This window comes from Mycteria americana, chromosome 4 (assembly GCF_035582795.1).
Source record: "Mycteria americana isolate JAX WOST 10 ecotype Jacksonville Zoo and Gardens chromosome 4, USCA_MyAme_1.0, whole genome shotgun sequence".
NCBI lineage: Eukaryota > Metazoa > Chordata > Aves > Ciconiiformes > Ciconiidae > Mycteria > Mycteria americana.
The window spans coordinates 37,275,906-37,303,219 of NC_134368.1; the positions used below are offsets into that span (position 1 = coordinate 37,275,906).

A 27,314-nucleotide genomic window follows, 5' to 3' on the forward strand; every position below is an offset into this window, starting at 1 on the left:
TCTAAGATAATTTTTAAAAGTTCTCAATTCTCTCAACAGTTTAAATACTCTGGGTTCAAAATGCATACCTGAAAACCCACACTTTGAAAGCCCATGACCAGTGCTACGCAATGATCATTCAGCCTTCTTAAAACAAAAGTACCCTTAGTGAAAACAAGGCATTCTTGGAGGGTTTTCAAAGTAAGTGTGTCTACTTTACCTGAAGTCTTATCATCCTGTAACTTCAGCAGGCCTCCAGGAGAGACTAATGAGCCCTACATCCCACCTGCTTCCACTGATTAATTACTTTTTTAGCAAAGATGCTTCAAAAACATTTGCCTCACTCAGCTCTCCATATCCATAAGGAGCCACTCCACATAAGAAACATTTGAAGCAGCGTGATGAAGATCACGCTGCCAGCCTGTTCCTGCTCCATGGATAAACAGGACTAGTCACCATGAAAACCTGGAAACGATGTCCCTTTACAAATAACCAAGAGGCTGATGAAAAGCAGCCCAGCATGGAGTGTGGCTAACACACTGCAGTGCAGGAGAGACAGCATGGAAGCATAGACAAACACTGAACATGACCTCCTTCTTTCAAAGCATGAAAGATAAGTTAGGAGAAATTAGGAGGAGCATTTTCATGTCAACTGGGGAAAGGTAGGCATATCATTGGGTTTTCCCCTTACTCTAACCTCCTTTTGGGATTTTTGAGAATTCTCAGATTTTCAGACCTAAACTGCTGTGTTTTTCTCATATTAAGCCCTATCAAAAAGATATTTTAAGCTATAAAGAGAACTTATCTACTTATCTTTTTAATCTATTCTTGCCTGATCCCACCACCACCAAAGTACTGAGACATAATTCGTAGCCTTTCTTGCCATTTCTGAGTATCAGCAAAGAAGATGTTCACTATGTTCAGGTATCACTGCATAAACCAAATAAAACCAGAAAGTTACAAAAGAAAAGGCTTGCATTTACCCACACACCACCCTTCAGCAAGCTCCAATAAATGGAAAAGGAAGAGATACATGCTTCTAAGACACTGTTTCATCACTATGCAAGGGAAGAAAATGCATCCTTTGGATAATTTTTTTTTTTTTTTTTTTTTATAGTAACAGCTTTACAGTTTGGGTTTGTTTTTTTTTTTAATTATTATTAAAAAGACACAAACAAAATCACTCCTTATCAGCAAGACAAGAAAGATGCTTCTTCTTTGGCACTTCCTCCCCCTGTGAGTTGCATGCATGTTTACCAGCAACTGCTGAGCAGGGCCTCCACTCCCAAAGGAGCAAAGGGTCTTCCAGTAACTTCCTCCAAAATAATTCTCCGTACCAGGGGAAATTTTGACAAGACATGCACTGCCATGGAGGAACTTCAAAACTCCAGAGGGGTACTGTGCACCCCTCCCAAGGGCATCCAAATGCAATTAGTACCAAAAGCAGAACTTCGAACTCTGCCTATCGAGCCACAGCTGTGGATAGTTCAATTTGAACAATATTAAAATGCAAATGGTCCAAATGAGCTCAAACTTACCAAGCAATCAAAGCTAAGCTATCTGTGCAAATCTTTTTTACTCCATGCATTTTCGCACATCTGCAGTGATTTCTGACAAAGCTTCCACATTTTCTTCTGAATCACTCATAACTACCTTGATTTGGACTAGGCCAGGAGCAGATCCTAGAACCCACCAAAAACATTTCTGAGAATGGATTCCTCAGACCTAATTTTCTTTCCTCTTCTTTTTTTTGGTAGCTTTGCTACTTGGTCAGGTTTATATGCAATACATACATTAAACTGCAGTACATATTCACACCATCCATTTTTCAGTCAGAATGCTGGGCCTTGCAAACAACAGTCATGCCAACAAATGCCACACAAACTTTATTACCATAAACCACAGCAAAGGATACAACAAAAATAATGTAAATTAAGACATATGTAAAGCCTGCTTAAAGCACAAACTAAATGGCATTGTGGCACTTCATGAACTGTCCCCTCTCTTGACAGCAGCAGCATAAAACAGATTTCTCATTTTAACTGCAGTTATATATGGCAAAAACATGATTAAAACTGAAAGTACAAGTTCTTGTTCCTTTACAGCTTCAAGAACTACAGACACTTGACACCTGGCAGCACATACAACAGCACTGACTCATCTGACTAGTCTCCGGAGGAGCTACACACATGCACAACATCATAGGCATTTCTGCAAGACTTTTTGCGAGAGCAGAGTTAAGCACATTCAGTGCCTACTTAATGCTGTGCTGAAGTATTTAAGTAGCAAACACCAATTTAATATTTTCATAAACAGTAACCATAACCTTCTATATATAATTTACCAATCATTACAGACCTCTGTGAACTCTCAGAAACTTTGAATTACACGTTTCCAAAGCCTATGTAGGCCTGGAAAAGTATTTGTTCAATTCTGCAAGAGCAGGCCAGACTTTGAGAAAAACAGCACACATGGTTCTTCTACTGCCCATGGTACAAGCAAAGGGAAAACCACCTCTAACGTGGTCAGACAAGAGAATAAGTAAAAAAAGTGCTAAATCCCAAACACTTCAGCCAACAGATCTGGGGGAAGGGACTTAAAGGGAGATCACAGAAAATTTAGGCACTGATCATTAGCAATATGTAGTGCAACACAGCCTCCCACGTCACCGCCACAGCTGAGCAAAACGAAAAACAAAGTGGCAGTAAGGTAAATTTGAGCATGGGAGTAAGTATGTATTATACAATAAAATAACATCCACCGCATATAGCCTCCGTGTGTAGGTCCCTGTGTTCCCTTTGGTCACTTCTATCTGACCAGTCAGCCTCTCCCCTCCCTCTTTCACTGATGGGCATCTCTCCAAACCAACTGTGGACAAGATGCATTACCATCACCAGCACACACAAAGGATCTCAGGAGGAGAAAGAACTTCCTCTGTAACATTGATTTGAAAATCACAAATCAAAACAAAAAAAGTCTAGCACGATCAGTGTCACTGTAACCTTCACCTTCATCCACAAGGATTCCCTCCACACTTACTGCTTGAGTATGACGTGCTAGCACAATGTTAGCTCTTTAAGCCTTGCCAAAAAGCTATACAAAAATAATTGCATATGCATGTTTATCCCTGTGTTGAGGATGGGAGAGGATAATACAATTTTGTCATAATTAAGTTAGATGGCATCTGTAATGCACTGGAATGCAGAAGTATCCATTTACTTCACTCCAAATTATCATGTTGACAAAACCCACACATCAAAACCCACACACTCAAGTTAGCTTGGAGTCCCAGTTTCTAAAAGAAAAGTCCCTTTTTACAGCCGAACATTCAAGCCTTTCGGAACCACAGTACTCAAGAAGCCTGCCCACAGACAGTTCTGTTTCTGTACCAGTTGTCAGCTCCACTTACAAAAGCAAATATCTAGATGCACAGTGGGAATGCTCAGCAGGAACAATCTTCTACTGCAACACAGCAGATTTCTCCATACAGAAATGGCTGCTTATTCAATCTGTCTCACAATCCCTGCTTGAAAAGGAGTAGTCTTCTCAACAGGGATGTCCTGGGGTCAATTACAACATGGTGTCTGAAAAAATGGTCCCATCCTCTCATCCAAGAGTGGTTTCTGGTCGTGCTGTGAAGTCACGTATAAGGTGGAGGGCACAGAAAATTAGAAGGCAAATCAAACAAATTTTGGAGGTGGGGGTGGGGAATGTGTTGAGAGATTTACTCTGTTTTGCCCCAAGACAAGGTACTGCCTTCATGGGTTTTTGTTTTAAACAGCAGCTAATAAAAAGGGATCCTTGCTAAAATTCTTGTAGGATCCTGTAATATATCAGTAAGAGAAGAAACAAAAATGTGTCTGTTAAAATTTTAAGTAGTGTATTTAAACGGCTTCTTATTCACATTACAGCAAATATCAAATTATTATAGCCACTTACTTTTGTTGCTATTTCATGATTGTTTTTTGAAGCTTTTTCTTTAGAAAAATTAGGATCTACTCTTGCTTCTAGAAACTTGGGTCCTCTCTCACTCATGCTACAATGCCTGATCTGTGTATTTGTCCTCTTACACCCTGTGTTACTAGATCAAAATGCAGTAAACATTTTCAGATAACCATTTCTAGTCCTTCAAAATCTTTAACACACAGATTTTGTAAAAAACCCTAATACACCTACAATTTAGTTCAAATTTGGTTCAGTACTTCCAAGGAATCCTTATCAAAAGGCAAGATGAGGAGAGAGTTTTACAGTTAAAGATGTAGAAAGATGTGATTCTTCCAACCAGAGCACACGTGACCGTAGAGAAGAGCACGGTCCGAAAATATCCACAGGAAGAAAAACCAAAGATGAGTTAAAAAAAACAACCAAACAAAAAACCCAACAAACAACAAACTAAAAAACAACCAAACACACACCAAAACCAAGCCTCCTCCTACATTTTGGAAGAGGATACATAGGAGGACACAGCTCGGAAAAGTAACGCAGATACAAGTACACATCAGATTCAGCGGTTTTGCGCAAGTGTAAATGAGGGAAGTAGTGTAGGGTCAGCATGGAAGATAACAGCTTTTATTTACAGTGGCCTGCACCACTCCAAAAATAAACCATCCACACCTCTGAAAACACTAACGCTACGTTAGGTTTCTTATTCAATGTTATTCTTAGTCAATTCTTTAGCAATGACCAAAAGCAATTCTCCTGGCCACAGGAGTTACATCATCCACCCACAACAGCCATCATACTGTGAACCTCTCATTATTTTGTGTCTCAACCTTTTAGAACATTTGACTCTCTCAGGGAGTCAAATGCAAAACTTACTGCTTAACATGAATCAGATGCTTTTGTACGTTTTCTTTTGCTCTCCTACGCTCACATGCCAGAAGATTCAAGTGACAGAAATCTGAAAAGAAAAAAGACCCTATAACATGCAATTTTTTTTTACTACAGAGGGTTTAATACAATGATGTTTAGAAGTACGTTAAAATACTTTCTGCTTTTATTAGAGGGCCCTAACAGCTAAATATTTCGCCAATAGGTGGCACCAATACTAGTTAAATCAAGTTAAAGAAGCCCATCCTTGCTGAGGGACAAGCTTTCCTCTCCAACGCCCCTGGGCACCAACATTAAATGTATACTTCGGTATCACCAGGAAAAATAGTAAAAGTAGTCAGACAACTGTAGCTTATATGAGAAGTCATTAGTCTGAAGCCTGGTCCTCAGGCTACTCGTCTTTTAATAATAGACACCTACTCTTTTTAGAAACTAAATATTTTTGGTCAGTTTTAGAGACTTAATTATGTCTCCTCAAGCAAAGGTACACAACCCTGCTCAGGCATATTTATTGCTAGTGACATACTTGCACAACACTTACTTTGCTTAGATAGTAGCTAAGCACTCACTGCTGCACAGTATTGGCCACTCCTGCTGCACTAAGTGCTCCTCACATTTGTTGCTGTACCTTTTTCTATTGAAAACACTGCCCTCAGGAAGCTCCCATGCTTCAAAATGATGGAGGCTGAGACTATATCCATGTACATATTATTCTACACTTGCTCTACTCTTACAGTCTGAGAGTGGATATCAGGCTCGACAGACTGCTAGCCAGCCGAACTTCAGGTGCTCTAGGTGAACACCCAGGCACTAAAGCAGCAGTTACATTTTCAGGACCCAACTTTGCCATAGGAAAACCAAAATATCTACCAGTAAGACTATCTCTCGCCAGGCTGGAATCAAAGCTAAGAGATGCCCATGACACAAAAGGCAAGAGCTCATTTACTAGCAGAAAAGGAGAGACTGTCATATACATCAAACACCCATGCTCACACATATTATTACAGGTATGCAGCAGGTATTGAGGGAACAGATTAAAAAGAGAAAGATAGAATGAGAGTGCACAAACACAATTCCATTTTGCATAAAGCTTACATTTAGTTATTCACCATGAAATCCAGCTGTTGCAGGGGTAGCAGTATGCTATGGCATCCAGAAACAGAAACATCAAAAGGTGACATAAGTAACGTGGTGGTCTGTTCTACAAGAGTTCAACAAATCTTTGTATCGGCAGTGAGCTGTGCTGGATGTTTGTTGGCTTTGTTTTGTTTTAAGGAAGGTAGCACAGCTTTTTCCCTTAAACTTTTCTTCCTAAAATTCAGGAACATGTTAAATTCATTACCACATTAGGAAAAGTATCTCCACCCACTTCAGGAAAAACAAGACACAAAAAAGCCTTCAGAACTAGATTTTAACCCTCTACAGTTTTGATAGCCCTCTTAAAGTTTACTGTAAATAGACTGAGTCTGAAAATTGTTGGTAGATGAAAACCTTAGTGAAATAACTCAAAACAGATTAGAAATCTGCCTTAAATTTGTGTGACCTATAGTAAGATTGTATCGTATGCTTCTGTTGGACATACTGTTCCACATACATCAGGCAAAAAATGTCACCTTTTTCTTCAAGTACAAGGTGAATAACCATTGGATATTTAATAAATAAAAGGTTTAGCCACAATAACACCACTGGTTAATATAGCCAGCAGTGGTAATCAACTCTTAAATGACATACAACGTTGCCATAGGAATAGACTAATAATAAAAGTCACTACCTTAACACAAAACTTAAGTGCACCAGCTAGTGGAATTTCTGTTGGATTTTTTTTTTTTTTTTTTTAATACAGGTAAAAGTCAAGAGCCCATAAAAATGCAGAACCAGCTTCACCACAGAATAAGTGGAACCAGATCTACTTTGGCAGAATGAATAGCAATAATCTTTTTATATCTACTCTGCAGTACCAGGCACTTGTAGCTTCAGAAACACTCTTCTGTTCGGAGTTTAGAACAGTGGAGAGTTAACTAGATAAACTCAAGTGAGCCAGTAATTAATTGTAGGCACCTAAACTGTATAAAAATATTCCCCAAATCAATTCTTGTCACAACAAAGACGAATAGCAGCACAAATGGAGATACAGGCACAGCAAAATTGATTTTTTGTAATGTACTCAGAGTTAGCCTCCCTGTTCTCATTTTATTACTTTATGACACAGACTTTCCATTAACTTTCATCTGAGGAAATATTACTAACTCCTTCTGTAATGTACACTCAAGCAAAACCAATGCCTACTTTTCCTTTTGCCTTGGTTTGACACAAGCCATTTATCCTATAGGAATGTACATCTAGCTCTACTTTAGAATGTAAACAAAAGGCTTATCAGCATTGACAACATTATACTTTCAGAGACTAGAGCATGGACCCCAAACTCTTCAGATTGACCAAAGATTCCCCCCCCACCTCTCATGGCGTGTTTATTTTCTGCTTCTGCATTTTTCATTACACTTGAATCACTTCTAAAAGCTTTCCTTTGTGATACAAGGAGCTAGAAAAGGAATTTTTTTAACCTGACAGATGGAGATTACATGAGAACCTAAAAGCAAGATCTTTTATATTTGTTCATTTACAAACAAATTAATTTATATTGTCCATTGCTTTTTATGATGCTTTGCTATACCTTAAGTATATCTGTCCAAGCAAAAATTTGGTCTGTAATTTTGCCATCAATATAATCTCCTGAAGATATACCACAGTTTTGGTACATTTTGAGAACCATAAAAAGCAGCATATATAATAACTGTAAGTACAAATGTAAGATGCACGTGCATTTTTAAAGGCAGACATTGCCAAAACACTGCAGAAGGATTTAAGAGCATTCTGCATTGCAACATCAAAACATAATGAAGAGTCAAAATAAAGTCTGACTGACAATTATGCTGTATCATTCCCTCTTCTGTGTTTTGAAAGGAGAACAGAGTGAGACTTTGAAGAATGGCTTGTATGAAAAAGAAAGAGGAAGCAAGATTCTCAGCATACGAATTTATAATGCCAAAAATCCTAGTTGCAGCAAGTTCTGAAAATAAATGCATCATAGATATGACCTTTCTCATGATCCATCAGCTTAGATGAAGATGAGGTGGGGGGGGGAAATCACACCATGGGAGCTTCTGGAAGAATCAGACAAATGAAACACAACTGAAATACTAAAACCATAGCATTCCTAAAACCTGTCTAAAAATCCCACACACACTGATTGCATATGTATGTTGGGAGTTCAAACAGCTTTGCAAAACAAAAACAACAGATGTGACTTAACAAAATGGAATCTTACCTTTCTGCCTCTTCACTTGGGGAATATTGCTGATTGTGGTTGCCTGAACTATTTCCACTACAATTTGATACCTAGTTTTAAAAACAGTAGGGGATAAGGGTGAAGAGGGAGAAGAGAAGAAAAAAAACACGGTATTAAATTTTTTTACAATCTGTTCTTCATACAGCACACAAGATATTCATAAAAAGCAAAACACTTCCACCTTCTCCTCACCTGGAAACAGAATCATTTCTCAGTGTATCTGCAACCTAAGGAGCAGTGTGCATATGGAGTAGAGTAGGAAAAAAAAAGTTTATCTTGAAACAAAAGGAAAATATCCAACTAACAATTATACTGCCCCTTTCTCTCAACTGCTGGCACTGCACAGCCAGTTAATAACATTCAGTGAACACAATGTAAAGTCATGCTCTTAACATTAAAAATAAATATGTTATCTGTAGGAAGCTAGGATGGAAGTTTAGTTCAAAAGCAAAGAGTTGCCTCTAAGTTTCTTTTAGCTAATGCACTCAATACATATATGGAGCATATATAACTTAGGAGAAGAAAAAAAAAGTATTACACTAAAGTAAGTAAAACATTCCGGGAATAATTAAAACCTGTTCATCACCTAAAACGATACTACACATAATAGAAGACAGCTAATGCAGTTTGTAAACTGAATTTTAAGTAAAACCAATTTTGTAATTAACATATGCAGTCAGCAAAGAAAATAACTGCTAGTTAAATCTTCCATAAACATCAAAGTTCTGGTCACAACAAACTCTCAAACTCTGCTCAGTGCATTTACTTTGGCAGCTATTCATATTGGTAATAAAGCAAGTATTCTAGTGAGTTTAACTCGTTCATGTAGGAGTTCCCTAACCTCCTCTATCAAGTTAACTCCTAGATGAAGGCTGAAGCCTCCTGGAAAGTCTGCTATTTCCGTGACTACTTATTCTCTGTTTAAGAAAGAGTCTATGATCCTTAAAATATATTCCCCTTCTTCCATGTATACTTCTTTCATGAATACTACTCAGTTCCCCCCATTCCTCTTGCCTCCTATAAATCTTTTAGGATTTTGATTGTCTCTGCTTCTTTGTATAGACATACAGTTTTACACCTACAGCATACGCTCACTTACAACCACACTTCCAGGGTTTATTTAATTTTTTTTCCCCGCAGTAATCTTTATTCTACTCAGCTCCTTCAATTACCAAGTTGAAACCTGAGAACCTGTTTGCAAAGCTTTAATTTTTCTAACCCTATTTCCTTCTGCCATTACTGTATCTTGGTTGTTTCCATTCACCACCACAGTTCTTGCCTAGTCCTTCAGAGGAAGGACAGTGCCGTAAGTGAGGGTGGCATCTCGGTGTGTAGAAGTCCCACAGTTAATTCCCTGCTCAGACACAGGGAATTAAATGATTCTGGGCAGCTCACTTGGACTATTGGTGCCTTGGTTATGGCATCTGTAAACAGGTTATAAACAACACTCATTCACTTCACTCAGGTGTGTTGTAAGGTAACTGTGAACATTATGAATTTATCAAATAAGGTACGGACAATCAAGCAAATACTGGACATGGAAGGTAGTTTTCACTTTTACTTTGCAACTTTTTTCCTTCCCAGTTTACTCCCATTTGTTCACATTCATGGTTTTACATGTTTTCATTATTAATACTGTAATACAGCATCCCTTTTTTTCTGTTCCTCATTATATTACCTTAAGTAAGGGAGATGCTCCAAGTTACATCCTCAAAGATACTATTTAGTCTGTTCCTCCTAAGCACTGGGCTCTGGCTGTAACTACTCCATGAGAGTTCTGTAGATCGCTGCACCACAGAAACACCACCCTGGCTACACTGCCAGACCATGATCCTTTCTCCCTGAAAGTCTGTTCCAAATATTCTAGCTGCTACATATTCTGTGGTGCTGTTGAGTAAACATCTAGGGAAGTTTTAAAAGTGATGTATTAATTTTATTTTCAAGAAGTGAACTGTACTTGATAAACTGAACCAATCATGGGCTCACATCCACATTACTTCTACCTTCCCACTCTTATCTCTTCCCTATTCTTTGTTACATCCATCCCTTTCCCTCATTTCTTAAGTAAATAATGACACAAAGCCAGCAATAACGGTCTTTCTTACCATGAATAGTGTAGTGCCCTTTTGCTGCTATACTAATAAATAACAGAGTAAATATAATGCTGATCTTGAAAGAAGAATGAAAACTATCCACCAGTTTATTTCCTTATCACTATTTTTTTAACTCATCATGTCTTTTATCTCTAGTCTTCTTCTGACAGAGCAAGCAAATTTATTTTACATCTGATGTGGGAAGAATTCAGCTTTTCTTCCTTATTTGTAGCAGACTTCCAATTAATCCACGCTGACTTAAATCTGAGGGGAAATGAAGGTGAAATTTCACTGTGTAACTTTTTCTTCTTGAAAGAAATAGGGACAACACATTTTGTGGAAACTTGATAAAACAGGAATAAACTCTGCCTCCCTTCATGACAAGCAAAAACGAAGGTAAACATTGTAAAGAGTGACTTTGAAGGATGTTAGTAGATAACCATACAATGGTCCCTTCTCTGGAAGCTTTGTTGGTTTTGGGGTTTTTCCCCAAAAAACCAAATCCAAATTTTCAGAAAGCGGGGGGGGGGGGAGGGAGAGGGAGACAGAGATGGAGCTCAAATGTCCATTATAAAAATGAAAGGGGTGTTTCCACAATGCAATAGAGAGAAGTTCTGCCAAGAGATAAAGTGACCAAATGTTAGAGGTCCACTATAGATATTAATGAATCGTGAATTCAAAAGTATCTCCAAAATTAATAACCAGTTCCTCCATCATTTAAATAAGTTTTAAAAATAAAAACCATAAAAGCAATGCAAAAAATCAATCCAATATTTCTTCTTAAGGTAACGCTTCTAAACAAGGAGAGAAAAAAGATTTAGAAAATCCTAGTACCATTACTAGCCTTTCGGGGAGAGCTATTTGCAAGGCAGAGCTGGTACACTTGCTCACAAGGAGATCCAACACACAGAACCTCCCACTCTTTTCTGATTTCCTGGCCAAGAGCAACAACACCCTTCACCCACAAGTGATCCAGCTGTGGGTTTTTCCCTACTTACCCCATAACAAATAGTTGGTTGTAATCACAAGAAAGCCTAGCAAAACTCTTTTAATGAAATCAGCCTGGAAGGATGCCTTATGGGACTTCCCTCCTGTAATGTTATGTGCATACATCAAGGAGCACCTAGGAGGCCAAGTGTTCTTGACTATGGTCAGTCAAGACTCTGAGGAATTGTTTATCAGTGCCTTATGGCCTCTTTCATTGAGCAAGGTATTTTATGTCTATTTTAGTAAATAGATAGTAATTAATCTGCAAAGATAAAGCATAGCAGGGATGTTTCAAAAAAAAAAAAAAAACCAAACAAAAAACAACACGAGTTACCCCAGCAACGGTAGTGCCTTGGGATAAATTTCCCTCAAAGCTAAGCCTACACAGAAAATTGTTACTACTTATATCTGTTCTTTACCAAGATGTTACGTGGCAACATTAGGAGTAATAGGAGGAGGCTTCCAGTTCATGAATGCCATGCACTGGCTTAGAACAGGCACCAAAACATTATTTCCAAATAAAACCAAGAAAAGGAATTTTTGATAAACAGAATATTATTACCCAGAGTAGCATCTCACTGGGAAACCTGTTTAAGCACAACATGCCAATAATTTGTTTGTTGTAGGAAGAGAACTGGAAGCATTGTCCCCACTCCCATCACTCCCAACAGACTCTAACCGTGTTTCTCAGTGATAACTGCACAACTGCTTATTTGTTTCTTCCTCTTTAATTCCTTCTTTACAAATTTTTCCTGTGGTTCACTGTTGTGAATTACAACCCGAAATAGCATTTAGTTTGTTCATCTAAAATATCACCCTTTTTTTTCATCCTATAGGGACCACCGTTTGGTTTCCTTGACATAAATCTGTAAACTTTCACTGGTACAGAACTTTGAGATGACTACAGGTTGGCCCATCTCTCTCTACGTGCTCCCATAGTGCTGGAGACCAAACAGAACAGGAATCCCTCCTCCTACAGGGGAACGCTCTTTCACCACCTTCCCAGAGACTGGCTCTATACAAACAGAGGAAGGAAGAACACTGCCTCCAAAATCAAATACTATTTCTCTTCAAAAAGAAGATACATTCTCTCAGACATTTTCCATTCAAATCCTGATCAGCTCAGATTGATCAACATTACGTAGGGTGTAGAGGAACACATTCCAAGATGATGGTAGTTGGACTCCACGGGCTAGAAAGGAAAAACCTAAGTGCAGCCAAAACCACATTATTTCATAAAACAAATTTGCTATCTGATATTAAAGGACACAACTTAAAGTGACCTATCAGCTAAAAAGAGAGCACATTAATGCTCAATGTGCCTGAACAACAACAACAAAAGAGTTGGGTTTCTTTTGAAACAAGCAGATCCGTTAGTGTGATTATGCTAATAAATATGATGTCAATTAGGTTTTAGATAGAGTCTAATAGAGACTAATTTCTGCTCTCAGGAAAGGCACACGGGCCCAGAGTAAAGAGCAAATTTTACTGCAGATGAACAATAAGTAGCCAAGCAACAAAATCATTTCACCATCACCTAAATGCATTTTCCTATCTCAGAAATGCAAGCAGTTTCAGAATCAAAGAGAAGAACAAAAGAAAGTAAGAAGCTATTTATACAGCCCACATTCTCCATCTCGGTAAACCATCACTTGGGCTGATCAAGCCAAGTCTAATAGAAGGTCTGGGTCACAAGAGATAACACAGCGCACCAAATGGGATTGATGTGCTGGTGTCTTTCAGATGTTGTTGCAGTCATTCAGGAAGAGAGAAAGTTGACCTGCAGCAGCAATTGAAGGGAGTGAGGGAAGAGGAACAAATACCAGTTCTGGTTGGTGGTAAACAGATTAGGACAAACACTCTGGAAATGGCTTCAGTAGTCCTCCAAAGCTTTGGAGGACAACAAAACCAACTCAAGGACATCTAGGGAGATCCTACAACAGTAGTATCTCTGCTCCCTGCTTCCCAGTCACTTGTTCCTTATCCTTTCTCTTACATCAGAAATCAGAGGAGAAACAGCTCAGCTATAAAGATAAGGCAAACACAAACAACTTGTGCTTGGGCAAGCAGGCTTGAGATGCAAGTGGTATGTTATGATGAAAGATGGAAGGAAAAAGAGGTGAGATTTGGGGGGTGGGGGGTGCAGGGGGTGGAATTAGAATGAAAGTGAGCAGGTGCTATTTGCATTAGAAAACAGGAACATCAAACAAATTCATTATATGTAGGAGCTCAGTGTTTTCTTTTGATCTTTAAAGAATTCTTGAGAGTTCACTGACATGTTTAAGAAGAATGCAATTGGGAAACACCTCCCTGCAACAGTCCAGGAAAATCTCTGATCCGGTGGTAAAATGTGCTAGAACTCAAACCCCCCTTTCCATGTCACAGAATCACAGCAAGCTGCTCTGAACACCCAGTGTCCATACGGTCACTACAGTCCACAGTCCTCAGATGACCATGGCCAGCCATACTTCATAAAGATAATGAGGAGATAACCACACACTAGTGGAAATTCAAAATATTATTTCATCTAACTCCACAGAGGCAAGATGTAAAGAAGGGTCCGGTATGCCTTTCAACAATACAGTCATCTCCAGTATACTACTAAGCAGATTTTTTTTTTAACATTTTCTGCCGCCAAACTAAAAAGCTGACTATATCAGAGATTTAACGAATATTGTGGCTTATCATCCTTACTGTCTCTGCTTCACCAAAAGAAAATGAAATCTAAAATTGAATTTAAAAAGAAAAATCACTATTCATTCAAATCTCAGTACTGGGCTGGCTGGCAAAAGAAGCATGTTTAGGTTTGAATGAGCTACAGTGCAACATTAAATACCTCAGTTGTTTCAGGAACTCAACATCGGAACTGCTGTTTATGAGCTTGATGAACTCCTCATAAGAAGGAGCATATGTGTAGTCTTTCTTCTGATGCTCATTCATCTGTTCTCTGTACTCCAGCTGGCTGAGTAGCATTCGGTTAATATAATCTGGATCACTCAGCAGTTCCACCACTGGTTTCAGTACTGGAGAGGAAAAATATTTTAAAACAAAATCCTTATGTTGAAGAATATCTGCTGTCCTTCAAAAGTAAATTGCAGATAAAAGGCAAAAATAAATATGCAAGTTGATAAAAATCCAAATTCAGTCTTCTGGACTACATAGTATGTTTGACATTGGATGTACCTTCTTGATGAAACTGTTTGTTTATTCTATTACACAAATTGATGTACATTGACAAAGCTGAGCTCTATTTGGAAAATTCCAAATGTTTTTGTTCTTTCTGCTGTGTGCCTTGAAGACTATGACATTACAGCCACTATAATCAAAAATTAAAAGTAAACTGAATCGCATAACGTACTTGAGACTTCATAATTTCTGAATTTGACTTCAGCGACATAAAAAATGACTAGTATATTTATAATCAGATTAAAGCGTAGCTGATAAAATAAAAAGCAAAACAGAAAACCCTCAATTAAAAAAACTACACTGGATAAATCGAAGTCTAAAAAAATTAATTAAATCTGGTATCATGATTCAGTTATAATCACATCCTTAAGTCTATGGATTCTACGTATCTGAATAAAAGGCCAGAATTATTCATATAATCACTAAAAATAATGCCATGGAAGACTGCAAAAGTGTTCCTCTATGAAAAACATAGAATGGAATGGACAAATTGTGTTTTATCCTGAAAGGTGCTAAACAGCCCTGTATCAAGTCAGGAGAATCAAGTAAGTATACACTTGATTTTGAGACTATAAAGTGTCTTACTGGTTATCACAGAAATTAAATTTCAGAATTTAAAAGCAGAGCATCAAGACTTATACATAATTAAGTCTGTAAGTACTAATATTGTACAGGTGCAAATGGTTAATCATCTCTGATCTTTGATCTACCTTTTGTTGCAAGTATTTCTGCAAGGACTATGCGCAAGCTGACAGACTGGACATCCTTTGATGGTAGGAGACAATACACCAGAATTTGAGAACATTTTTGCAGGAATCTTACTTCTTCATCAGAGCTCCTCAAGCATGGGTGCAGCAAAAAAGGTCTTGGTGGATCTTCCTGCCTGGGGGGGGGGGGGGGGGGGGGGAGAAAGGAAAAAAAGAGAGAGAACTTACGTAGCACTGGTATCATGATTAGTCACTAATTGATAAAATATCCAAAATCCATTATTAGGTAAGTAACTTCAGTAGAGAAACATTTTAAACCATGTATATTTTTCAAATCCTGCTAATTTTTCTTAATGATGTTAAGATAAATTTCCAAATTCCCTTGTCCTGTCAATGTTTTCACCTGCCAAAATAGAAATACAGTATTTTAAAACTGCATCAAATAGAGAGAGCCCAGCAAGTGGGAGGAAAACAGTTTCTCTGAATAAAAACCCAACTGTTTCATCATTAAGTTACAGTGAAATCTTGTCCAGTTTTTCAGAACAATCGACAAGACAAACTCAAGAAGCAAATACATTCTTGTAGAGCAAACTAATTATAGACCTGAACCTTCAAGCAGAGGATTTCAGATCATATCTAGTTTGAGAAACAGGTCTACCTGATAGATAGTGTAGTTACTATCTTTCCTTTGTTACTGGCAAATAAATCTCCCAGTAAATAACTGGCCTGTTTCACCTGACTTCTCCTAGAACAGCAGTTTTCAACTTGCCACCTGCAGGCTACATCAAATTGGTCTCTGCAAGATACTTACATAGTAACAGACTTGGCATTATCAGCCACCTACACTGTAAGTAAAAAACCAATTTAGAAAAAGATTTCAAAAACCCACCCACAGATTCAAAAAGAGGGTGGAATCGTGATGGCAAACAGAGAAAGGTGAATTGACTCCCAAAGCACAAAGAAACTTGGCCAGACAAGTCCCCTTAGTAGTTCGGCAGGTGAGAACCGACCATATTGTTACTACTATCAGTGGGTATATAAAGCATGAAACTGTAGGGGCTCAGCGTGTGTGTGCAGCATGCTCACCCCAGAGGGAGTGAGAGGCCCTGGACTTCAGGCTCTGCTCAGTCTAATAGGTCTGAACCTGCATCTTCCAAGTCCCATCCAAGTCACCTCTTAGCCAGATCACAGATTTGGCGAGTCACCTCTTGGCCAAATCAAGTAACAACACTTGCTTGGACCTGAGCATCTCAGGCATGCAGAGATCACAGAATCATTCAGAGAAGAGACAAGAGAACTTGCCCCAAGCCAAGTCCACTGATCAGCAGGCTGAAGCTGGAATATGCTCATGTTATATACTAATAAATCACCACAGATAAAAAAAATAACTAGGGAACAAAGTCACAGTTTTCTTCCATCATCCTAAATGTTTCAGAGTCAGGGTCCATCTTGCCTGCCTTTGGTGGAGTCAGATCCTTGCTTTTGGCTAATTCTGGTTCAGCTTCAAGAAGGAACAGGAGAATACTCTCGGACAGAATCACGCTCAGCCTGCTGGGGAAGGCATTCACTATCATCCATTCCCTAACAGAAAGGGAATAACTGTAAGGGTTATGCAAGCTGGATACTAATGGATGGAGGAAATCCAAAATTTCTTGCTGGTTTCACTTTGCACTTGGTGAAAGAATTAGGTTGCTAACTTAAAGAAAGTATATCAGGCCTGGAGTTAGGTCAGGTATAGTGTGCTATACTATATAGTGACATATTATACTAATATACTCCTTTTCTTGCCACCGAACAGGCAAACAGGTCCTCCCTGCTCCTGGCAATCATGGTAGGTGCATTTTGGGAAGATGGCAAGACAGAGTCTTTCAGAGCTAACAGTGAAGGTGCTAACAGTGTTTCTGCTGCAGCATGAGGCACTGGGTGGGCACTGTGCATCACTGAACGTGCACAGCAACGTGCCGCTGGATAAGCAAGCCCATGATAGCACAGTCTGTGTTGTTTGCAGGCTCCCCAAAGAGCTCTTCTGATCACAGCTCTGAAAGAAACAGGGAGCAAACCTCCCCTGCCTTGATTTTGTGTCCATTACTGACCAGTTCATCTCCTCACAGGTGCCAACGGTTTTCTGGACTTCTCAGAACATGTTTGACTGGATGTGCCAAGGGAACTCCTTAGTGCAGGTCACAGCAGCACCTTTTCTTTATACAAAAATGGTTGTAGATGACGAGACAAGGTGCCCTAGCAGTTCTTTCATGGCCATGTGCCTGATGTGCTCCAATCACAGATTTGCAGTTTAACAGCAAGGTGACCATGCCAGTGGTTACAGCAAGACAGACACAGTGTCACCTGAGAGGCACCACAGTAATTTCCAAAGACAGCCAGGATTGGTCTTCAGAAGGCTCAGGTCTGTCACGTCTCATATCAGTGCTTCCTCCCACCGTCTATAATATCTGCTTCCTTCCCAGAGCTGGAGGCTGCTGTCCTGGTTAGACTGACTGTAACTGACTGTTACTCACAGAGCTGCTCCAAGCCCATTGCCTCTGTACAGGAAAAAGTGACCAAGAACTGTACACAGTCAAACCAGAAGTTTTCAGTTAGACACCGCTATATGGTCACTAGTGACAGGCAGCATTGTGTAACAACTGATTTCTGCTAGTCAGTCCACGAGGTAGCAAATATGTTGGAATAGTTACAATACTCTAATAATAGCTCTAATTCTATTCTAATAATACAAGTCATTTGTCTCAAGGTGACCAAAATTAGTTTTTTAATTAATTTTCAAAACAACAGGAATGTTAAGATGACGTTTGGTTTCGATTCCACTGAAGCCTCTTATTCAATCCCAAATCAAATGTTTTGTTTTCAAATGTGGATCATGGAGGGGGTTTCAATTGTTACAAGTAAGACAAATTTCAAAACAGGTCCCTTGGAACAGCTTGGGTGTAAATAATCTGTTCTTCTGAGGAGCAGTGGTTTATGAAGATGATGTCTAGTCTTCATTATCAACCCAGCGCAGGTGGTGCAGCTGACTGAACTCAGAAAGCTGTTTATCTTGTTCTGGTAGGATCTTTTCTCTCTGGCAACTGAATACCTACCTATTTTCTTCAGTGCACTTCCATTCCTCTTGCATACTCCAGACATATCCTACAGCTTTCTCTACACTGCATCAACCCTTCCCCATCACATGCTCTCCCTAAAGGCATTCATTATTTATCCAAAACCAGACACATCCCAGGCAGACTACTGGCAGACAGCAAGCCTGGGTCGTTTATGTACAGCCACCTCTTACTGGGGAAGTAAAGTCTTCCTTTTCTGGACAGGTTGGTCCACCCAAAGTCAACCACTTAGAAACACAGCCAGAAGCACAAACAAAATGCTGACCAACAGGGTGACTTGCACCTATCAGTTGGCTAGCAGCAAACTGACCTCTCCTAACAACTGATTCCTGTCTATCAATAGCAATGACACAGTTAGAACTAAAAGCAAGTGGTGATTGCTTTTTTGCCCATGAACACACAAACCCCATCCTTTTTGGACACTCTTACCTTATTTGTGGGACATCCTGCATAGTGATTAGATGAAGCTATACGTTCATAACACACGCAAAGCACGAAACAGAGCCATAATGCACATAAAATTCCACTAAACTGAGATTAGTCTTCTTTGTCTTCAAATATCTCTCTACAAGTCTCCTGAGGAATGTCAGTCTGTTTGGGACTGCAAACACCCTGGAGCATTAACTGCACCTATACTATCACTCATGCAAGAGAAGTCCTTTCTCATAATCTTTGTTTCCCTATTGTATAAATTTATTCCCAGTCAACAGCCAATACGTACAGCTTGGCTGAGTTGGACCTATGCCAGGACTTTTCTGATACACGGTCAAAAGAACACAAACAGAAAATGGAACAGAATAAACAAGTAGAAAGGCAAATATTTGATTCTTACCCTTCTAATTTGCCTAATGTGTTCCTGCCTACAAGAATGCAAGGGGGGAACGGAGTTGCATACTCTCCAGTTGACAGGCCATTTAAGAAGAGTTTCAATTTTTTCTGGAGTTACCTCCTTTACCTAAGACGACACGATTCTCTAGAAAAGGCGTTCTTTCAACTGTTCTCCTAGCTAAACTGTACCTAAAATGTGATCTAAAAAGCAAAAGGGAAGGCACAGAACCCCACCAGATTATGAAAAGAATAGAGAAACACAGTCTTGAGGAAATTCAACTCTAAACAAGCCTTCCATATCAGTGCCAAACAGTTGTGTCAGCAAATCCTGCAGTTTTCATCACTGTTTGGGCAAAAGAAATAAAGGGGAGACTGAAAGCAGGAGAGAAAGCTTGGGGGGAGGCTTAACAGCTACAAAATACATCAATATGCCAGTGGTAAAACAGACAAGACAAGACATCCAGGCTTATGTCCTCCTTTGTATTTATACATGAAGCGTTATACTCCTATTTGCCTCAATATAAGCATTGATCAGCTTGCAGGGAAAATATACCATGTGTCAATGAAAGGTCTGCCCAGAAAACAGCATCCCTTGTAACTCAGGCTTCCCCTTCACTGATACCCATAAAAGAAAGGAGCAGTAAGCAACCACAGAAGTATTAACACCACTGCTCAGCTACCGAACCGTGTCTGTTTACTATCCTGGAGCAGGAGCTAAGATGTCCTGATCAGGCATATTCTTAAGGCTTGATATAAAACCTACATCTTCAACTCTGTGGGAATGTGATCAAGAGTAAAGAAAAGCGCTGTTCGTTTTGCAGAGACCAACAGGAAAAGCAGAAATTTAACTGCAATCCACATGCATGTACACAAAGCAGACTCCAGTGTCAATAAAGATATTAAGCACCATTAAATAACCCAAATAGTAACATAGGCATTATTTATCTTCCTAAACAATTTTGAACATGTATTATTAGGACTGTGTGGTTGGATTTTCCCAACAAAAGGTCACTTAGTAATCACAGAAAACTCTTAACTAGAACTGCGTGCAGATATTTTTAGAGAGCGCTTTGAAAGCCCAGCCAATTATCCATAAATTCTGAGCACAACTGTATGCAGTGAACTAATATAAACGTGGCACTCTAGCAAACAGTTCCAAAACAGGCATAATACAAGCTTTGTAAACCAGGCTCATTTCCTCTGCTTTAGGCAATAGAAAAATAATGGCAAGTGGCAACTTAATTCATTTGTGTCTTCTTGAACAATCAAGACTGAAGTAATAGTGACATATATTGGTGTATCAAGATGCAGGTGACTTCAGTGATTTAAAACAGTAGACAGAACTCATGCTTTACACAGCATGCTTACAGGTCATATCCCTCTTCACTCCCCTGTAAGCTACAAAGCCAGCCTTAACCTTGAGTAAGTTTCTTTTCCGTAACTTTCATTTTATGAAACCTTTAAGCCTGCTCTGAATTTTTAACACTATCCAATGCTACTTCATAGCATCAGAAAGCAAAGGGGTTTCCTTCAGCTGGCCCCCAAACCAGTGGAAGATCAGGCAGTGGTCTGTGAATATAGATCTATAGGTAGGGCCTGCCAAAGTGAATTCCTTGGTACTGTGTCTGTTCCAAGCAGTACTTTTCTTTGGGACCAAACTGATACCTACTGTAACTATCCCCTGCTCTGAGATTGCTTCGTGCAATTACTGAACACGTATCCCGCTGAACGTCATCAATACTAAGACTTTATCCCTTATTGCTGCAAAGCTGCGAGTTCATCTAGCACTTTATAAAGGAAAGCAGAATAGCAGATTCACTTTGGTATTCCTGAAGACAAGCAGTTATAACATTACCAATGCTATAGAAATATCATGATTTCCTTCCCATGCTATAACTAAGGAACTCTGAGCCAGTATCAACACCTCTTTAACAACAATTCCTCATTTCTCAGGAATGCAGGACCCATGGCAGTTCTGCAATACTGGACTATCATCTATGACTGGGCTTCCAGGTTTCCCAGTACAGGGACCTCATGGAAATACCTCTTTTTATCTAAGACCTACTCTAGATACCCACAGTTTTAATTAGGACCACCTGGTAACTCCCTGTATTGTAAAGACTAATTACAGTCGGGAGTATTAAAAGACTCTTGGTACTTGTGGTTGGGTATATGCTCCTGACACAAAGCACTGTCTTTATTTTTATATAGTCTCAACCCTCATGATGGCACGGAAGAGCTTAAAAATGAATCCTAAAAGGGGTAAAAAGAAAAAAAATAAAAGCCAACCCCAAAGTTATCATCTACAATGCCCATGCAACTTGGGATTTTGCAGGTTTGGGGTTGGCGGTACCACTGGTTCAAGGGCAAGAAACCCCAAAATAAGTACACTGATTAGGACATGCATGACCAGGAATTTAATGATGACAAACAAGATAAATCTGTCTGCTTGGAAAATAGGAACAAAGAAAAAAAACACCAAAGAGTCTGTAAAAACATTAACAACTCTACAGGAAATTATGTAAGAGCCCTTTCTCTTTAAATAAATAAATAAATCACAAAATGTTCCCTTCAGCCTTGCTATTTCTTTAATTAGTCTTTGAAGAGAGTCTTGCAGAGTTACATTTAAGTCTCAATCAGTGCAATTGTGAGATGAAGTGCACATGCAACTCACTGTAAATGACTTTCATCAGTACATTCAACACTCACCATGTACTTTCATTAAACTGATTCTGAGAACTACCAGAACCACATGCAACCTGCATCTCTTCACCTGTATTGCCCTCAGATCTCTAAGCTTCTTGACAGTGCAGTAGAATTAAAACTGCACGATCTATTTGAACTTTCTAAGAAATAAAAAACCCCAAATTTAGACCTTTCCAAGCCAGCATCATAAACACACCTGAAAAAAAAGTACCTACTAAAAACCAAACCAAAACAAAACAAAAACCCTCTGAAAACAAACCACACCAAACCCAAAAAGCACAACAAAAAATAAGGACAAAGTCAACACCGAAATTTCCACAGCTGCCATTTTTATCAAGTACATCAGCAAGTTTTATAAATCACTTCACCTAATATTTACTGTGAAGATAACCGTATCGTTTATACATGTCACAGTTACCTCCTTCAGGAAAAAAGATTTGACGTGTCTTGTTGATAACAGACCCAAAGAATGTATGAATGGCTCACAAGCTGTGGTATGACCATATCAGCACCAGGAGGTCCTAATGCTTATTGTGGTGTCTAGGTCATACTCAGTTATTAACGGGAAACCCAAACTTCCCACACTGAAGCTTGAAGGCAATGTCGAGCTTTAGACCTGGTGCTACCCATGGGTTAACTTTAATAATGTGCTCAGACCTCGGCTTTTTGTGACTATTTTGTCCTCAGCACTTTCATACAGCTGCTCCCATTGCAATGAACCTCTACAATTTCATGCTAATCCTCTTGCTATTCCTTTCCAGAGGCTGAGTGTGATAAGCAGTTCTTGGTATTGCTGGTTTTAGGGTGGCAAATGGAATTATAAAAGAAAAACAAGAACTGTGGGAGATGTTTAGTAGCTATCCTGACAACTTGGATGCATCTACAGGATTAACCAAGTTGGCAATCTCAAGTGCTTAAATTCCCTTTGCATCAACCTGCTCTTCATCAGTTTGTGGTGGCAGCACCTTTTATTTTTACTACCTTATCACACTACATATTGTAATCACAAAAAATACAACAGTGATATATCCTATACGTACAAAGGTATTCACATGGGCCAATAAAATAAAGAACTGAGTTGTCTTCTCTCCTTACCCTGTCAGTAATACATAGAAAACAAAAGGAGTATTATCAAAACATGTACAATACAAACTTAAATCCCCAAATTGCCTGTCATACTGATCACTCAAACTGCAATTTCCCCACAGCACTTCCCCCCCTCACACTTTCCAAGAGCTTTGAGCCCTTCCATATGGGTTCTGAATCAGCACTGGGAGTAGCCTGCAGCCTCCAAGCACCCATTTTGCTAAGTCATGACTTAGGCTGCAAATTTGGGCACACACACGCACAAACGCTTCTGAGCATCCCATCAGATGTCATGTAGCAGTCATCTTGCCAGAAGTAGCCTGCAACACCACATATCCATATTTGCAGAAACCAATTTTTCCTCTACCTTTGGGAGCAAGGTGCCCCAGCTGTAGGTTAAAGACAAACAAGAGAACACTCCCAACCAAAAGATGGAAGGGGGAGGCGGGGGGGAGGGAAATCAGTGTCACTGACCTCTTCTCAGTGAGATTTGTTCAAAAAACACTGCTTCTCAGGAGGTTCCAGAAGACGCAAGGATTAACTATCTTCAAGTCCCATTTGCCTACTTATTTCATGACTTAAATCTCATTTTGCCCGCCTGCAGTTTAGAGACCACTAGCACAGGGTGTCATTCATCAAATGTTAATAGTTCTGTAGTAGTATCTAATGTGGTTATTCTTAGCCCACAATAACTGTAAGGGAACTTCCTTTCATGTGGACAGCTTCACAGAAAGACGCTTACCATTTGTTTTCACTTTGCTGAGTCCTTCCAATACCGACTGTGCATTTCATCCAGAGGAATAGCTACCTCTTCCTTTCAACAAATGTATCATCTTACCAGAGTAAGACTACATTCCCAGGATCAGGTAATTCTAGCCCCTGGAAAGTATACTGCCACCACAGACAACACTGCACCCACATACCAACATGAACGTTTCCAGCATTATACACCAGCTCATGGTCCACCCTTGATCACATAGAATGGCACTGCCAGTATTCAGCTCGCTTATATTCTGCTTAAAGTAGCCAAGGAAAGACACTTGAAGAAGATATAAAGGAATGAAGGGATAAAAGCTGCTATAACAAGAATGGCCAAATACGACCCTCTCTACCCTGCAGGAAGCATTTGGCTAGTCCTGTTATAAATGCGCTCCTGATTCTGTACAACACAGGGGAAAAGACCAGTGGCTTCTACCAATAAATTCAAGGCTGATTTTTCTTCCATATCTCAAACTCATGAACTAGCTAACACTGGACACAGGGAAGTACCGTATTCCATTTCTACACTAAGCTAATGTTAGGAACGAAATGGTTTCCTATCCAAAATACTCTGAATTGCCACAAACTTTGTAACTGAAAAGTGACAGGATCCTTTGGAGCCCTAACTGGACCTCAAGGTACCCCTGCCAGCGACACACGTAAGGTGAAAAAGTTGGGACTTGTCTTGCCTACAGCTTGCATGGCTCTGTGTCACCCCAGACGGTTCTGCCCATGGCTAGAGGAGTGTCTCTGCCTTTATTTCACTCTGTAGAAGTGTCTGGCAGGTGCAGGAAAGGCAGTCACCGTTAAAGAAAGCTGGGGGACAGAATGAAAGAAAGGGGAAACAGACCTAATGCTGCCAGGCTTCTCCCTCCCAATTCCCTGCCTCCCACTGGGCAGCATGGAAGCGGCCTCCCCTCTTCTCATGCTCACCCTCATTCAGGGAAGCATTTTTCCTCATCTGTTGGCCTCTGTTGGCCATTTACCTTGAGCTATTTATTACTAAGTAGAGCCTCACGATGACTAAGATAAGCCAGGGGGAAAGCAGGAGCAAAGGGAAGGACTGTAGCATCCTTCCTCATTCTGAAAGGTCACAGCCTATTTTCATCCCCTCGGACATCCTGATCTATCAGATATGACAGGTCAAAGTCAGTCAGTGAAAGCAAAAAAGTAAATGGATTTCTGTGGCTGACGTGCACCCAGTGACAAAACACATGAACTTCACACTGAAGAAACAGACATCTCTGTCCTCCTGGGCACAGACGGTCTCTTTCCGTTACTTGAGTGGATTTATCTGTTGTCATATAGGAAAACTGAGACAAAGTGGCTTAGGTGGCACCCCCTCCAGAGATAGTACAAGAGGTATTTAAAACTTCGTAAGCCACCAGCTAACAGACAAAATGCCCTTTGCTGTCACACTGCAGTATAAACTCAGCAGTGGAAACAAGATACAGTGCTCCAACAGGCATCACAACAGCAAAGATACTTTGCTCTCACTACAGTCTCTGTTCCACTATATTTATCATCCAAAACTAACTGGATTCATTATTAGAGACACAGAGGGAAACATGTGAATGCCAATTTAAATTTACTACCATCTTTAAAATGCTGACAGAAAGCAAAGGTAGATCAAGAAGATCTGTGTTCCCTACCTTAGAAAGACGAATCTTCTGTACTGTGGCGATATAGAAATGAATTGAAGGCTTTCCAAGAAACTCTTATCTTCCAAGCTAGAAGTGACACACTTTGTAATTCTCAGTCTATAGCTTAAAATGTCAGCAGGTTCTAGCACAGTAAACTCCATAGCAGTAGGCAATTTAGTAAAAAACTCAAATTATTCTTAAAACCACAAATTCCATTTAAAAAAAACAGTATCAGTCTTCAGCTATGCTTCCATATCTATTACATGCGTGCTCAGATCACCCAGCAGTACAAATTCAATCTGTAGTGTATGAGCACAATGCCACATTTCTGCTGACTTTGCCATACATACATACATACATATCGTTTAAGCCCTCTCTCCATCTGCCAAGAAAATGTGAGCCCTGTGCAATTTCCATAAAGCTTCCTAGGATTTTTTGAGCAAGTCTGGATGAGCAGCATGAGGACATACTAGTGCTTCACATTTTGCATCATGCAGCATCACACTGCTGATCAGCTATTAGGCACCCTAAAACCAGACCTTCCTCCTTGTGAATTCAGAGTCTTGCAGCATGTGAAAAAACAGTCAATGGGTCCAATTTCAACGTATACAAAATCTGCAGTTACAGCTGTGGCGTTTGTTGCATTTTTTTTAACCTATCACATTAATTCCTGATAGGATTTTTTTCATTACCATGTTAACGCAACCTCCCTTATCCAGCATTGACTAAGGTGCATTTACCATTCCAAAGTGAAAAAGTTAATTGGAAAATACCCAAGAGAATTTATTTTAGCTCTACATAGTGGAAGTAACAATCCAACAAAGACCTAGAGGAAGTGGTCATAATTCTCAATAAATAAGGAATCTCATCAAGAATTAATAATAATTCTGCAATTGCAGATTCTATGTCCCCAGCTTCAAACAGGAAAACATTTACACTTTAAAAAAAAAAAAAAAAAATACCACCCCCATCCTTTAACTGTTCAAATCAAACTCTTCCCAATTCCCAAAAGCAAGCGCTTTACTGCAAAAAAGGGCAAGTACCAGCATAATGCTTAAGAATTGGGGAGCACACTTAGGAGCTTTACCTCACCAAGAGATTTCTACCACATTCCAGAGCTGAAAGAAGGTAATATCTGGAATACAATGCAAGATTTACTGCAATGTGCATACACCTTAATTTCTTCTTTTCTTGAATGTAACCACCCTTTAGTTTCTTTCTGTCTTTATTTCCTACACATTAGCTTACATAAAGCTGGCATCTATCACAAATACATTAACCCTATCTTCTGCACCAGAACAGAAAGAGGTATGAATGGGAACACACAGACTGGTCACTGACTGAAAACAGTTCATCTTTTTTCTCTGATGCGTTGTTAAAAATATATGGATCTTACTGTAGGTAAAACAACTTCATAGTATAAAATGTATAGACTAAATCTGAATGACCAAAGCATATTTCAATTAGGATAACTGAAATGCAGGAAAGTGCAGATATAAGCCCAAATTCCATGCACAATTATAAAAACTGTGCATTCAGATGTGGGAACGGCATAGGCTAAGAGCTCCCATTTGCAATTACAATTTGGGTGCAACTCTAGTATTTAGTGGACAGCTGACCTTTTTAAGTAGACAGAGAGCCTTGCCAAAAAGAAAATTCATGGAATTAGCAAGATAACCTAAATGGAGAAAGAAAATCCAGCCAACAATTTTTCCAGCAGAAAAATCTTGTTACCGCAGGACAGGCCACTTACAGAAATCACAAGGCTTTGCCTCCCAGGACTAGAAGAAATGGGAAACCGAATGGAATTAATTCTGGTGCTATTTTGGGAAAGGGACAAATAACTATCTTCTTGTCTGTTGACTGCTCTGACAGCGCCTCTCCTTTCCCTTGCAGGTTCACACTACTTGCAGGAACTGCTCACACAGCCCACCTCCTAGTGTGAGCAAAGGACTCAAAGATGAAACTGAAACAGCAGTGAATCCGAACTCTGAGAAAAGGAAGACAAGTGTTTTCTTCCACAGGTCTTATGGATGCCCTGAAGCCTG

At 39.5% G+C, this 27,314-nt stretch overlaps 1 protein-coding gene across 1 annotated transcript in view; it reads right to left on the minus strand.

Moving 5' to 3' along the window:
* The window catches only part of SNX25 (sorting nexin 25), a 91,599-nt gene that overhangs the window by 38,592 nt on the left and 25,693 nt on the right, over positions 1–27,314 (minus strand). The window contains exons 4-6 of the mRNA XM_075500220.1: positions 15,132–15,304; positions 14,072–14,258; positions 8,135–8,205 (exon numbers count right to left, since the gene is read on the minus strand). Of these exons, the coding sequence (XP_075356335.1) occupies positions 8,135–8,205; positions 14,072–14,258; positions 15,132–15,304 (431 nt within the window). The remainder of the gene's footprint in view (positions 1–8,134; positions 8,206–14,071; positions 14,259–15,131; positions 15,305–27,314) is intronic.